This window comes from Aethalodelphis obliquidens, unplaced genomic scaffold (genome assembly GCF_003676395.1).
Source record: "Aethalodelphis obliquidens isolate GAN/ISIS:26980383/991018 unplaced genomic scaffold, ASM367639v1 scaffold7, whole genome shotgun sequence".
NCBI classification, from domain to species: Eukaryota; Metazoa; Chordata; class Mammalia; order Artiodactyla; family Delphinidae; genus Aethalodelphis; species Aethalodelphis obliquidens.
In genome coordinates, this window is record NW_020837951.1 from 64,053,570 (window position 1) to 64,069,789 (window position 16,220).

General features: G+C 39.0%; 1 protein-coding gene across 2 annotated transcripts in view; it reads right to left on the reverse strand.

Annotated features, from left to right (window-relative positions):
• Window positions 1-7,854: 7,854 nt before the first annotated feature.
• The window catches only part of TTC39B (tetratricopeptide repeat domain 39B), a 133,474-nt gene continuing 125,108 nt past the window's right edge, over window positions 7,855-16,220 (reverse strand). For both annotated transcript variants that reach the window (XM_027105888.1, XM_027105889.1), the window contains 3 exons: window positions 14,196-14,313; window positions 11,345-11,461; window positions 7,855-8,125 (listed from right to left, as the gene is read on the reverse strand). In XM_027105888.1, the coding sequence (XP_026961689.1) occupies window positions 8,035-8,125; window positions 11,345-11,461; window positions 14,196-14,313 (326 nt within the window). In that variant the 3' untranslated portion in view covers window positions 7,855-8,034. The remainder of the gene's footprint in view (window positions 8,126-11,344; window positions 11,462-14,195; window positions 14,314-16,220) is intronic.

Consider the following 16,220-nt stretch of genomic DNA (forward strand, 5'->3'; position numbering starts at 1 on the left):
CAAGGGAAAAACCCACCAGACCTACAAAATGAAGAGGAAATAGGCAGTCTACCTGAAAAAGAATTCAGCATAATGATAGTAAAGATGATCCAAAATCTTGGAAATAGAATAGACAAAATGCAAGAAACATTTAACAAGGACCTAGAAGAACTAAAGATGAAACAAACAATGATGAACAACACAGTAAATGAAATTAAAAATTCTCTAGAAGGAAACAATAGCAGAATAACTGAGGCAAAAGAATGGATAAGTGAACTGGAAGATAAAATAGTAGAAATAACTACTGCAGAGCAGAATAAAGAAAAAAGAATGAAAAGAATTGAGGACAGTTTCAGAGACCGCTGGGACAACATTAAATGCACCAACATTCGAATTATAGGAGTCCCAGAAGAAGAAGAGAAAAAGAAAGGGACTGAGAAAATATATGAAGAGATTATAGTTGAAAACTTCCCTAATATGGGAAAGTAAATAGTTAATCAAGTCCAGGAAGCACAGAGAGTCCCACTCAGGATAAATCCAAGGAGAAACACGCCAAGACACATATTAATCAAACTATCAAAAATCAAATACAAAAAAAAATATTAAAAGCAGCAAGGGAAAAACAACAAATAACATACAAGGGAATCCCCATAAGGTCAACAGCTGATCTTTCAGCAGAAACTCTGCAAGCCAGAAGGGAGTGGCAGGACATATTTAAAGTGATGAAAGGCAAAAACCTACAACGAAGATTACTCTACCCAGCAAGGATCTCATTCAGATTCGACAGAGAAATTAAAACCTTTACAGACAAGCAAAAGCTACGAGAAATCAGCACGACCAAGCCAGCTTTACAACAAATGCTAAAGGAACTTCTCTAGGCAGGAAACACAAGAGAAGGAAAAGACCAACAATAACAAACCCAAAACAATTGAGAAAATGGTAATAGGAACATACATATCGATAATTACCTTAAATGGATTAAATGCTGCAACCAAAAGATATAGCCTGGCTGAATGGATCCAAAAACAAGACCCATATATATGTGGTCTACATAAGACCCATTTCAGACCTAGGGATGGAAAAAGATATTCCATGCAAATGGAAATCAAAAGAAAGCTGGAGTAGCAATTCTCATACCAGACAAAATAGACTTTAAAATAAAGACTCTTACAAGACACAAAGAAGGACAATACATAATGATCAAGGGATCAATCCAAGAAGAAGATATAACAATTGTAAATATTTATGCACCCAACGTAGGAGCATCTCAATACATAAGGCAAATGCTAACAGCCATAAAAGGGGAAATTAACAGTAACACAATCATAGTAGGGGATTTTAACACCCCATTTTCACCAATGGACAGATCAACCAAAATGAAAATAAATAAGGAAACATAAGCTTTAAATGATATGTTACACAAGATGGACTTAACTGATATTTATAGGACATTCCATCCAAAAACAACAGAATACACTTTCTTCTCAAGTGCTCATGGAACATTCTCCAGGATAGATCATATCTTGGGTCACACATCAAGCCTTGGTACATTTAAGAAAATTGAAATCGTATCAAGTATCTTTTCCGACCACAACACTATGAGACTAGATATCAACAGCAAGAAAAAAATCTGTAAAAAATACAAACACATGGAGGCTAAACAATACACTAGTAAATAACCAAGAGATCACTGAAGAAACCAAAGAGGAAATCAAAAAATACCTAGAAACAAATGACAATGAAAACACAACAACCCAAAACCTATGGGATGCAGTAAAAGCAGTTCTTAGAGGGAAGTCTATAGCAATACAGTCCTACCTCAAGAAACAAGAAACATCTCAAATAAACAACCTAACCTTACACCTAAAGCTATTAGAGAAAGAAGAACAAAAAAACCCTGAAGTTAGCCAAAGGAAAGAACTCATAAAGATCAGATCAGAAATAAATGAAAAAGAAATGAAGGAAACAATAGCAAAGATCAATAAAACTAAAACCTGGTTCCTTGAGGAAATAAACAAAATTGATAAACCATTAGCTAGACTCATCAAGAAAAAAACGGAAGACTCAAATCAATATAATTAGAAATGAAAAAGGAGAAGTAACAACTGACACTGCAGAAATACAAAGGATCATGAGAGATTACTACAAGCAACTATATGCCAATAAAATGGACAAGCATGAAGAAATGGACAAATTCTTGGAAAGGTACAATTTTCCAAGAGTGAACCAGGAAGAATTAGAAAATATAAACAGACCTATCACAAGTAATGAAATTGAAACTGTAATTAAAAATCTTTCAACAAACAAAAGTCCAGGACCAGGTGGCTTCACAGGCAAATGCTATCAAACATTTAGAGAAGAGCTAAGACCAGTCCTTCTCAAACTCATCCAAAAAACTGCAGAGGGAGAAACACTCCCAAATTCATTCTATGAAGCCACAATCACCCTGATACCAACACAAGACAAAGGTGTCACAAAGAAAGAAAACTACAGGCCAATATCACTGATGAACATAGATGCAAAAATCCTCAACAAAATACTAGCAAACAGAATCCAACAGCACATTAAATGGATCATACACCATGATCAAGTGGGGTTTATCCCAGGAATGCAAGGATTCTTCAATATACGTGAATCAATCAATGTGATACACCATATTAACAAACTGAAGGATAAAAACCATATGATCAACTCAATAGATGCAGAAAAAGCTTTTGACAAAATTCAACACCCATTTGTGATAAAAAACCCTCCAGAAAGTAGGCATAGAGGGAACTTACCTCAACATAATAAAGGCCATATATGACAAACCCACAGCCAACATTGTTCTCAATGGTGAAAAACTGAAACCATTTCCACTAAGATCAGGAACAAGACAAGGTTGCCCACTCTCACCACTCTTATTCAACATAGTATGGAAGTTTTAGCCACAGCAATCAGAGAAGAAAAGGAAATAAAAGGAATCCAAATCGGAACAGAAGAAGTAAAGCTGTCGCTGTTTGCAGATGACATGGCACTGTACATAGAGAATCCTAAGGACGCTACCAGAAAACTACATGAGCTAATCAATGAATTTGGTAAAGTAGCAGGATACAAAATTAATGCTCAGAAATCTCTTTCATTCCTACACACTAATGATGAAAAATCTGAAAGTGAAATTAAGAAAACACTCCCATTTACCACTGCAACAAAAAGAATAAAATACCTAGGAATAAACCTACTTAAGGAGACAAAAGACCTGCATGCAGAAAACTATAAGACAATGATGAAAGAAATTAAAGATGATACAAACAGATGGAGAGATATACCATGTTCTTGGATTGGAAGAATCAACATTGTGAAAATGACTAAACGACTCAAAGCAATCTACAGATTCAATGCAATCCCTATCAAATTACCAATGGCATTTTTCACAGAACTAGAACAAAATATTTCACAATATGTATGGAAACACAAAAGACCCTTAATAGCCAAAGTAATCTGGAGAAAGAAAACTGAGCTGGAGGAATCAGGCTCCCTGACTTCAGACTCTACTACAAAGCTACAGTAATCAAGATAGTATGGTACTGGTGCAAAAACAGAAATATAAATCAATGGAACAGGATAGAAAGCCCAGAGATAAAGCCACGCACATATGGTCACCTTATTTTTGATAAAGGAGGCAAGAATATACAATGGAGAAAAGACAGCCTCTTCAATAAGTGGTGCTGGGAAAACTAGACAGCTACACGTAAAAGAATGAAATTAGAACACTCCCTAACACCATACACAAAAATAAACTCAAAATGGATTAAAGACCTAAATGTAAGGCCAGACAGTATCAAACTCGTAGAGGAAAACATAGGCAGAACACTCTATGACATAAATCACAGCAAGGCCCACCTCCTAGAGAAATGGAAAAACAAAAATCAACAAATGGGACATAATGAAACTTTAAAGCTTTTGCACAGCAAAGGAAACCATAAACAAGATGAAAAGACAACCCTCAGAATGGGAGAAAATATTTGCAAATGAAGCAACTGACAAAGGATTAATCTCCAAAATTTACAAGCAGCTCATGCAGCTCAGTATCAAAAAAACAAACAACCCAATCCAAAAATGGGCAGAAGACCTAAATAGACATTTCTCCAAAGAAGATATACAGATTGCCAACAGACACATGAAAGCATGCTCAGCATCACTAATCATTAGAGAAATGCAAATCAAAACTACAACGAGGGGGGGCTTCCCTGGTGGCACAGTGGTTGAGAGTCCGCCTGCTGATGCAGGGCACACGGGTTCGTGCCCCGGTCCGGGAAGATCCCACATGCCACAGAGCAGCTGGGCCCGTAAACCTGTGCCTCCGGAGCCTGTGCTCCGCAACGGGAGAGGTCACAACAGTGAGAGGCTCGCATACCGCAAAAACAAAAACAAAAACAAAAACCTACAATGAGGTATCACCTCACACCAGTCAGAATGGCTATCATCAAAAAAACTACTAAAAAAAAAAAAAAAAAACCTACTAACGGGCTTCCCTGGTGGCACAGTGGTTGGGAGTCCGCCTGCTGATGCAGGGGACAGAGGTTCGTGCCCCGTTCCGGGGGGATCCCACGTGCCATGGAGCGGCTGAGCCCCCGGAGCCTGTGCTCCGCAGCGGGAGAAGCCACAGTAGTGAGAGGCCCGCGTACAAAAAAACTACTAACAATAAAAGCTGAAGAGGGTGTGGAGAAAAGTGAACCCTCTTGCACTCTTGGTGGGAAGGTAAATTGATATAGCCACTATGTAGAACTGTATGGAGTTTCCTTTAAAAAACTAAAAATAGAACTAGCATACGACCCAGCAATCCCACTACTGGCCATATACCCTGAGAAAACCATAATTCAATAAGAGACATGTACCACAGTGTTCATGGCAGCTCTATTTACAATAGCCAGGACATGGATGCAACCTAAGTGTCCATCAACAGATGAATGGATAAAGAAGATGTGACACATATATACAATGGAATATTACTCAGCCATAAAAAGAAATGAAACTGAGTTATTTGTAGTGAGGTGGATGGACCTAGAGTCTGTCATATAGAGTAAAGTAAGTCAGAAACAGAAAAACAAATACCGTATGGTAACACATATATATGGAATCTAAAAAAAATGGTTCTGAAGAACCTAGGGGTAGGACAGGAATAAAGACATAGAGAATGGACTTGAGGACACGGGGAGGGGGAAGGGTTAGCTGGGACAAAGTGAGAGAGTGGCATGGACATATATACACTACCAAATGTAAAATAGCTAGCTAGTGGGAAGCAGCCGCGTAGCACAGGGAGATGCTTTGTGACCACCTAGAGGGGTAAGATAGGGAGGGTGGGAAGGAGACGCAAGCGGGAGGAGATATGGGGATATATTTATATGTATAGCTGATTCACTTTCTTATAAAGCAGAAACTAACATACCATTGTAAAGCAATTATACTCCAATAAAGATGTTTAACAGTAAATAAATAAATGACATTACAACATTTAAAAATCCATTGGATAGATTATCAGGTAACTATAAAAGAAAAGGAAATGAAAATACAAACGAAATAAGAACAAATAAAGGAAAAATCTTAATGGGAGATATGAATTTTTATATTTGTTTTGGTCATGCAGAGTTAAAATAAAACAAAAATAACTACCATTACCTTAAATCGTTTCCATTTCATACCAGAAAGTGCATTTTTTACTCACTTTTGCTCTGACTTGTAGCTTCTCACAAAAGCAATATAACCGTTTTTTTAATTATTAAAAAAAATAATAATAATGCTACCAAAACTCTTCTAAGAACTTTGGAGACTTTTTTTCCCAAGTAATATTCAAAGAAATTTTTGAGCAGATTTTCCCTTACTAGTTGTAATGACAGTTATTTTCTCTTTTATTTGGTCCTAATGTAAAGTTATATAATTCCTATTAATAGCACATGATGAATCTACCACCAATATTATCTGAAGGGGTGGAACTCCGAGTTGAATTGTAGTCATCATTTTCCACTGGAAAAACATCCTCAGTATTGGCCAAGAATTAGTACCTTAAAGAAAACAAGACCAAATACCTGCTGGATACAGGCTCATATAGCAGGGAATAAACAGCAAGGAGCAAATTCACAATGTGAGCTCATGGCAGTGCCAAACACTTCAAATAAATTTAAACTTGTCTGAATCTCCACACTTTCATTTTATATCAGAGACCACAGACTCAAGCCAATACTTTTGTTTTGATACTGTAATACATACATAAAAACCGTAACTGTTACAACAACTCATATTCATGCAGCCTTTCAGTTTACAAAAAGCTATCATATGCATTACCTAATAGAGCCCTCACGAGCACCAAGCTCTGTGTTGCTATCCCCACCAGGGAAACTGAGTGCCAGAGAGGGTCAATGACTTGCTCCACGTAGAGGAAATATTATTAACTAATAGAACTCGGCTCCTGACTGCCAATCTGGGCTGTTTTTGTTAAACTGCAGAGGCTTCCATGACAAGTTATTCTTCAAAATAGAAATAAGACAAAACCCTGATTCATCAATTCATGAACTGTTTTTTGTCACTCTGGATGCAGTCTTGTCCTCAGCCACTGCACATACATATTGGAGAGCTGAGGGGCTGGGGAGGGCAGAGATGATTGTAAAATAAAACACACACTAAGTGGGAATGATCTAGATTAAACATTTTAACATTGTTTGCTGAAAATAAATATCTCAGCCTCAGACCCACAGTTATAAAACTAAAAGAGACCTTGAAATTCATCTGTTCTTTTTCCATTTCACAGGTGAGGAAAATATGGTGATGGAGAGAGCACAGAACTCCCTAAAGGTCACCCCGGTAACTGCCGACAGCAGAGCCAGGACCACACAGAGCTGGCTCTTTTCCACTCCATGCCCTGATTGTGTTTGCAAATTAAAGGACTAAGTACAGTCCAGATATTTACAAGGAACCATCACAGTGCTAGAGAAATGAGCAGATTAGACCTTACACACCAACATTACAAGTGTAAAAATTATTGTTTTACATATCATTGAAAGCAGCAGGAACTTTATAGGAAAAATAGTCAACGTATATATTTTAGGTGCTCATTGTTAAGATTAAGGAAATTTTCTAAAATATAACTTTTTTTCCCTTTAGATATATGGAACTCTTTTGAATTTTGTTATAATAATAACAGACTTAAGTACATTCAAAAACAGGATAGGGCTTCCCTGGTGGCACAGTAGTTGAGAGTCCGCCTGCCGATGCAGGGGATGTGGGTTTGTGCCCCGGTGTGGGAAGATCCCACATGCCGCGGAGCGGCTGGGCCCGTGAGCCATGGCCGCTGAGCCTGTGCCTCCGGAGCCTGTGCTCCGCAACAGGAGAGGCCACAACAGTGAGAGGCCCGCGTACCGCAAAAAAAAAAACAAAACAAAACACAGGATAGTCTCTCAAAACTGTCACCACCTGTAACTTACATGAAGAATAAGAAACAATAACATTTCATCACCTTTTCTAGATACAGGTCTTTCAACCTATTACCTACATTACCTGTCCGGTTCACACCATTGCCTGTCTTTTTCAGGAGTTTTCGGAAAGTTATTGAGCTCTTTTGAATGTAGGTGATTCTTATTTCCCCTCTGAAACTTAAATGCTAGGCAACAAAATATCTCTGAAGTTTAACTGACCGACATGCTAAAAATGCTTAGGTTGTAAGCCATTTGCTACTTACACAATATTCATTTCCACATTAAAAAAATAAATAATCTAATTATACTTTACTGTACCTGTGAGTCCTTTAAAAGACTTTTCACTCTCCAATTCAAATCGGATATGAAATTCTTTTTGGAGATGCAGAATATAAGAGTTTTCTAGATATTATTGAACATCATTCCATAGGAAAAAAAACCCATTTATGTAGACCAATAGTAAACCACACAGATGATAGAAAATATTGACAGTAAAATTAGTTTTTTGTCTCACATTCACAAGATCATTTTTCCACTTTAATACAAGGTCTAATCTATAGCAGATGCCGGTACTAATTGAAAGGAAATTCCATCCTTCATGTTCTGATCAATCTGAGGACGGTTTTTTCCAGAGGTGAAGAGCTGCCTGAATTCTGAAGTGTAGTCTGGACTCCAGTGAGTAATCTTTGTAGTTATTTCTAAAGATAAATAACAATAATATTGTAATGTCAAAATTCGTTTATACACCAGGGCACCACCACCCTCCTCCCCTCCTCTCATCTTCATTCCTTATTTGCTTTCAAACGTTAATATGCATAACGGTGGATTTTGTTAAAATGCAGATTCTGGTCCTGGGAGGAGATGAGGACTGCAATATTCTGTATTTCTAGAAGCTTCCTGGTGGTGGTCTAAAAAGCATGCTTTGACTAGCAAGGTTTATATGTAATTACCAAACCATTCACAAACAGCAAGAAGGTTACATGGAGGGCTTAACAAATTTTGTGAACTATTTTTAAAGAGTTGACCTCCTTTTCTAAACTGGAAATTTCTGGCAGCCTGTAAAAACAAGGTGAACATAATCATTCACCCCCACCACACACACACACACAAATTTATATATATAGATAGATTTAGATATAGATATAGAAACTCGCACAAAACGACAATTACAACAAAGATAGCAGGATTACTTGGTGACACCAAAATTACTTACTGCAATTCTGATGGGCAAATATCAATGGTTTGATCAATAATTATTATGCGGCAATGTCAGGAGGGGCATTAGAAATCCACAGATTATTTAAAAACTTCACTTAGATCATCCATGTTGACTTCTCTTTGCTAGAATTGTTCCGAATCAGCAAAATGGAATGCTCTGGACCTTGGGCTCTGCTTTCACCCACCACCGTGGCCCATGGGAGAGCTGTACTTTCTTTGCAGTGGCATTCATTCCTTTCTATAACCCTTTACTTTATACAGGTCTAAGGGTTACTTACTGGTAACCTTGATAATCAGGGTTATTATTCATAATGAGGGTTATTATTCATAAGCTAAGCCAACATCTTACTAGAGTTTACCGAAGGACGTAATTGAGTATTTCCCTAATTAACTTTGGAAGCTTTGCAAAGCTCCTACTGCACAAAGAAAACTACAGATAATCAACAGTCTTGAAATTATGGGACGTCTGTTTATGTTGACATCACTGGGACTGTCTTGAGTTAGTGGTGACTTTTGATCACTGCTGGTCTTGCTTTTTCATAGTGAATTACTAGTCTTTATAAAGTTGTCTTATTGTGCATTGCTTAGATAACACCAAATATGTCCAAATGATATGAATACTTAGAAACCGTATTTTCAGTCCCAAATTTTCCAATGGGACTAAAAATTTTCAATAGATTTGAAGATACACGAATGTCAGTTGACATAAGAGTCATACTCACTCTCAACAAATTAACTTTAAAAGTGACTTTCTCTCATATCCTTGGCTTTAAAAAAAAAAAAAGATAATGAAACCTCTCTTGGCTCCACTGTGCCTCCAAAGCTTCTGCCCCATTACTATGCTTTATTCACAGCCAAATATCCTGAAGGAGTTGCCTGGAGTAGCAAACTCCACTTTCTCACCTTGCTTGTCAAAGTCACCGATGATCATGCTGCCAAGTTCAGCAGCCAGTTCTCTGGTCTCACCTTGATTGACCTCTTGGCAGCCATCTTCACAACTGACCACTCTCTTCTTTTGAAACATTTTGTTCACTTGGCTTTCCCGGATGTCCTCCTGACTCACTGGCCACTTCTTAATCTTCTTGTTTAATCTCTAAAATGATGGCATATCCCAGGGCTATGCTGGATCTCCTTCTCTAGCTGTATAACTTCCCCCAAATGACCTCATCAAGCACCACAGCTTTAAATATCAGTGTCTCTGTTCTGGTGACTTTGAAATATCTACATTTGGCCTTGACCTTTACACTGAACTCCATGCTGGTATATATGACTGCCAACTCACCATCTCCACGTGAATACCTATAGGCACCTCAAAATATCACAGTTCGAACGGGAGTAAGTTTTTTTTTCTCTCTCTCTCTCCTCAATCCTTATCCTCTAAGTATTCCCCATTTCATTCAAGAAGCATCATCAACCTCGTGGCTCAACACCCTCCCCGCTCCACCCCCCAGCCAAGAATGCTCCCCACACAGTCCGCTGGTGACTGGTCTTCTCAGGACTGGCTTTAATTATGCTAATCTCAACTACATACCCCCTCAAGGAAACCTTCCAGAATCAACTCAATCTAAAGTAGCACTCGAGTACCCTGTATCATATCGTAAATCTCAGCAAAGCACATACCATTGCTACTCTTCTTATTTATTTACCAATACCCCTCAACTTAGAAGGTAGAAACATTGCCTGTTTATGCACAGGTGTCTATCTAGAACCTTTTCTAGTGTCTAGCACATAATAGGTACTCAGTGAATGCTCTGCTGAATGTGAGTAAATGAACAAACTAGTGGATCAGCAAGCTATTTATGGCCTACAGCGATCATGGCATTCTTTCTCCATGGCAAGTAGTGTTCAAAGCAAGCAGACCACAGGGTTTGTGCCCCCAGTAAGTGAGCCATGATCACAGGAGGTCTGAGAGCCACTGGACAGCAGAATTGATAAAGTGCTTTGAAACTGCCACAGCAGTCAGAAAGAAGAAAGAGGAGAAGATTCAAAGGGCTTCTTCAAATCAATGGCTCTTTAAGGAAATGAGAGAGATGGTAGAACACACCAAGGATCGGCAAACTATGACCAAAATTATGGCCAAATCTGGGCACACCCATTTATTTACATATTGTCTTCTATGGCTGCTTTTAATACAATTGAGTAGTTGCAATGGAAACCTTATACTGTAAAGCCAAAAATACTTACTAACTGGCCCTTTACAGAAAAAGTTTGCTGACCCCGATATAGAAGAGAATAGGCCAGAAATCTGTCATGTAGGTCCCCAAAATCACAACGTTTGTAAACAGCCACAGGGTCAGGCATTAAGAGGACTGGAGGGCTTCCCTGGTGGCGCAGTGGTTGAGAGTCCGCCTGCCAATGCAGGGGATATGGGTTCGTGCTCCAGTCCGGGAAGATCCCACACGCCGCGGAGCGGCTGGGCCCGTGAGCCACGGCCGCTGAGCCTGTGCTCCGCAACGGGAGAGGCCGCAACAGTGAGAGGCACGTGTACCGCAAAAAAAAAAAAAAAAAAAAAAAAGGGTTGGAAACAGCACAATTCCAGCAAAAGCCACAGGCAGAAACTAAGCATAAATTAGCAAGTGTAAAATTGTGACTAATTTTTCATTAATGTGTTCATTTTAAGTGTATCAAGTTACTGCTGTTGTTAAAATTGTATTGACATTCCTGACTCCACAGCAAGAGAAGCTGCGGTTATCACTTACCTTGCAGTTTCTAGAACCTTTATGGCCTTGTCAATTTCCCCTTGGTTTTTATACAAAAATGCCAACTCAAACAGAGTAAATGGCACTAGGTAGTGGTCATACTTCAGTAGCTTTTCACTAAAAGAGCAAATGAAAAGCAATTAAGTCTTAACAGAACAAGGAACATATCATTCTTTTCCAACATACATGTATTTTTCCCCATTCTTAAGAAAACAGCTACAGCACTAAGACTATTATCAGAGAAAAGCTGTCATTATACAGTTAAAGAACCTAATAAACCATGGCAATAAATAGTATGCTTTTAATATATTACTCTTTTTTTTCTTTTTTTCTTTCTTTTTCTTTTGGCCAAGCTCTGGCATGCAGGATCTTAGTTCCCCGACCAGGGATTGAACCCGTGCCCCCTGCAGTGGAAGCACGGAGTCCTAACCACTGGACCGCCAGGGAATTCCTTATATTACTCTTTTATTTTATTCCTTAATATAAATCCAGCACTGAGGATTGGTTACTGACCTTCAGGTATACAAATGCATGCAGATCTTCAAAGATTAACCCTAGAAAGGATAAGATCATCCCTCCTGAACATGAATGTGTTCAGGAAATGACTCCACTCAGAAAATGATGCCACTTATTTCTCACTGAGGTTCAACTCTCTTTGCACTGCTGTCTTATAATGCTTCAAAATGTCAAGAAAGAAGTGGTCAACACTTCGGTTTTCAGCAGTATTATGAAAATTCTCTGACTACAAAACATGTAGAAGCACTCAAAAAAATAAGAGCAACACCCTTTAAAATGCAGAGCTCAGCTCACAAGGACATAAGGAAAAATCTCAAACTGAAAGCAAAACAAAACCAGAACTCTAAGTGTGTGCATGATGCCAAAGCACCCCTAGGTCTGTTTCAGTCTGAATCAGCCAGGGCTTTGTGTCTCAATGTCCACACAGGAGGGGAGGCCTTGGGTCCACATAGTATATAGAGCCTGGGCTGAGACTCTACATAAAGCTGGGGCTCTGCTCCACCAGAGAAAGGGCAGATGAGAAAAACCCACTTGCAGCATAGGAGGAAGACAGGGGCAGTTGGCTCCTTGGCCTGAGGTCTAGGTGAGGGGGAGTGGAAAAAAACACATCCCTTAGGAAATTAATAACCAATAGGCCTGCCCTCACATGAATCTGCAATTCAAATTTATGTGGCCCAAATGATCCAAGAACTTCTAAGCAATGAAATTAACATGAAGGTGGCCCTGGCCTGGAAAAGCCTTTTGGGCATCTGGCAGAAATAAAAGCAAAATCACTTTAGAGAGAGACTATTCCTCAATCCTAGCCTCATAGGAGCCTCAAGATAAAACCCCACTGAAGGTGAACTCACAATCCAAAAGTATAAAATACACCGGCAAGCAATTCACTATGAGATTCAAAAAATACAACAAATGGGTCATCCTTTTGATCCTAATAAAAACACCAATAAAAGAGAACTCAACGGATACTTCTTTAACATGTTTACTAAAGCCTGTATATTACTTATTTGGGAAACAGATATTGTCTCTTTCAGCTTCTTAGAAGGACACCGGTCCTCCTACATTCTCATAATATACAGTCAGAAAGAGGCAGATCAGTAGCTACGGATGGAAAGGCATATGATATGGAACAAAAACGTCAACCGGCAGTCTATGGCTGTGATCTATTTGGCTTACACAATGGTTTCCAAAAAATTGAGCCAAGATTTAAAAATCTGGAGATGTTATACAAAATTCAGATTCCAGGCTTTCAATGAAAAATTGTAGGGACTTCCCTGGTGGCACAGTCATTAAGAATCCGCCTGCCAATGCAGGGGACACAGGTTCGATCCCTGGTCCGGGTAGATCCCATATGCCGCGGAGCAACTAAGCCCGTGTGTCACAACTACTGAGCCCACACGCTACAACTACTGAAGCCCTCACACCTAGAGCCTGTGCTCCGCAACAAGAGAAGCCACCACAGTGAGAAGCTCGTGGACCGCCACGAAGAGTAGCCCCCACTCGCTGCAACTAGAGAAAGCCTCCAAAGACCCAACGCAGCCAAAAAAAAAAAAATTGTAGGGATTATTGCTACTGGGCCCACACTGTCCAGAGCAATAATCAATTAGAGCTCAGGAGTGGCTGCATTCTTTAAAGAGAACACACTATCTCCCTAATCTGCAGTGCCCACTAATCCCTATTTCTGCCATCGTTCAGTAAGGTTACTTGTCTGGCCCCTGTAATTGCATTTGTGACTCCAGATGTAGAGAAGAGGGTCAGGCATCAGAACCTTGACTCAACTCTCTAATTAGTGAAAGAGCAGGACATCATGATCAATGCTCTTGGGGGGTTAAAACTCATTCATCTACAGAAAAATACCCCTTGCCAAAAGAGAAGCAGTGTTAGTATTCATCACAGTCGTTCTTTCCTGTCACATTATCATTACAATGATGGCGAGTCTTTCTACTGAACTTTGAATCCCTAGGATTCAGGATCACAGTCTCTGGCACATAGTGGGTACTCAAATATCTGTGGAATAAATGGATGACAGACAAATGCACGAATCAAAGAAGTATCAGATGTTCTGTACATTGCTGCCAGAATTCAGACAGACACGTGTCAGCCTGGCTGTAAATTTAGCTTTTGTAAGTCACCTCTGAACACCAGGTAGAAAGGCATAACGCCACGTTCCACTTAGGTTATAATTTTTTTCTCAAAGAATAAAGAAAACATTACTGGATTCTCTTTCTGGCAACACCAAGTAAAAGGTTAGCAACGGGAGATAAAAGCATCACTTTCTCACAGCGATTCCCCAGAAACCACAATCTGCACTCAAGTTGGTTTCATTGTCCGCTTTTACCTTTGGACGACGTGATTGAAACACAATTCCGCTTGCAAAGGCCGCTGTAAGTTCTTCAGGCAGCATCCTTTCAGCAACTTCACTAAGCATTCATCATCTACAGAGTAGTCGCTGGACTCTTAAAGCAAAACAAACATACAATTCACACACGGAAAGAAAAATACTTGTAAAAATCCTATTTAAGAGGTAGCACTAACAGCTCTTAGGTTTCAGAGGGACCATTTAAAAATAAGGAGAATATGTTTAGCATTTGTTATGCCTCACTAAATAAAATACAATGAAAATATTTCAAATGAAAAGAATACTAACTACATTAATACACCATTTTATTAAGGGGTTCACCCTAGCCACTTAAAATTTTTTTGGGGTGCTCATACTCTGAGTTGTGTGACCTTACGTATAATTATAGGAAGTTTGAACTGTAAATAAAGAAAGAGCTTTATTAGTTCTGTGAAAGGTAAAGCGGTGAGGAGGTTGCACGCTGCCTCTTCCTGTGGTTCTGGTCCCTAGCTGTGCTGGCTTCGTGTAGAAGAGGGTAATGCTTCCATATGGAGAAGCAGATGGCCTTCTCCCCATTAAAAATTCAGGAAGGAGCACACCCTCTCCAGATCATTATGTTTACAACTTATCAGTTCTCCCAGGTTATGCGCTTTTGGGGAAGAAATTATGTCATAAAATTAGACAAAATGGTTCTGAGGTGTGCAAGGCTCCTAAAATCCCCACAAACTTCTAACTGCGTGAGGCTACTGAGGAAGATTTTCTTTCAGGACTTTTTTCCTTTTGAAAATGACTCGTTACCTTCTACAGCCCAAGGCTAACATATATTAACAGAAGGAACCGTAGCATGTGTGACATCTATCTGACAAAGGTTGCCATTTCACATCTATCACTTTTGAATTTGGGGTTTTTTTTTTTTTTTTTTTGCAAGTTAAGTGCAGCTAACAAATCACTCCAAGACAGACCGATAATTTATACATTTCACGCTGTGACAACACAGGTGGGAAGGGGCAGTAAACCAAACTAATGAGGCTCTAAGAGCCCCTCATACTGAAATACTCTTGCTTTCAGTATAAACGTCGGAAATCACCATTAACACATGCTGGTGTTCTAATCAGTAAGCTGCTTGTCTATGGGAGGTTAAGGATGCTACTTAACCAACTCAGAGGAGGTCACTTTACTTCTAGGTGCTGAAAATAGCTGATATTCACCTCTCACTTCCAAGATCTGACAGGTTATTCACTAAGAAAATTACAAACATCAATGCCACATTACCTTCCCTATTAAAATCCATTCCCCCTCTGCCTCAAAAAAATCTATTCATGCTTCTAATCATGGATGCTCATTGAAATATCCATTCAAGAAGTAATATCTTTCCAGGCCTAGAACCAAACCCTTATGGTCCATACTGGATGCTAAGTTTTAGTATCACTTTTGTGCATTCTATTGAGTTCTATGTCACATTTTATGACAGTTTGTCTTATCTCACCGTTTCGGTGCTCAGTGAAGGACAATTTTGCTGAGGAACACCATGGAAAGTTGAAGTACCATTAAAACACACAACTTTTATTTAGATCATGACTTAGGGATATGGAAAATGGATTCAAAAATACCATGTTCCTCCAAAAACCTTAGAAAGTAAAACCATTATTTCCTCAGACCACTACCTGTCAGATGATTATTTTCCCTTAAAATGTGAAGGCTTTATCATGACTATCAACCTCATGGGAGACTCATGGGAGAGTTCATGGATGAACATTTCAACACATGGTTTCCATTTTACACCCCAAGAAAATTACACAATAATGCTGCCAAAGCACACTTGCATCACAAAAGATCTGCTGAACTTAAAACAGAGGGTAGGCTTAGGGAAAAGGAAATCTGAAGCCCAAGCTACAAAATATGTACATTGAACTTTTCAGAAGCTAGTTGATATGCACCAAAGGAAAAATGTGAAAATGGATTTAGAGGTGAAGAGCCAGAAAGTAACACTTTCCCTTTTATGTAACTCTTATTATGCTTGCTACA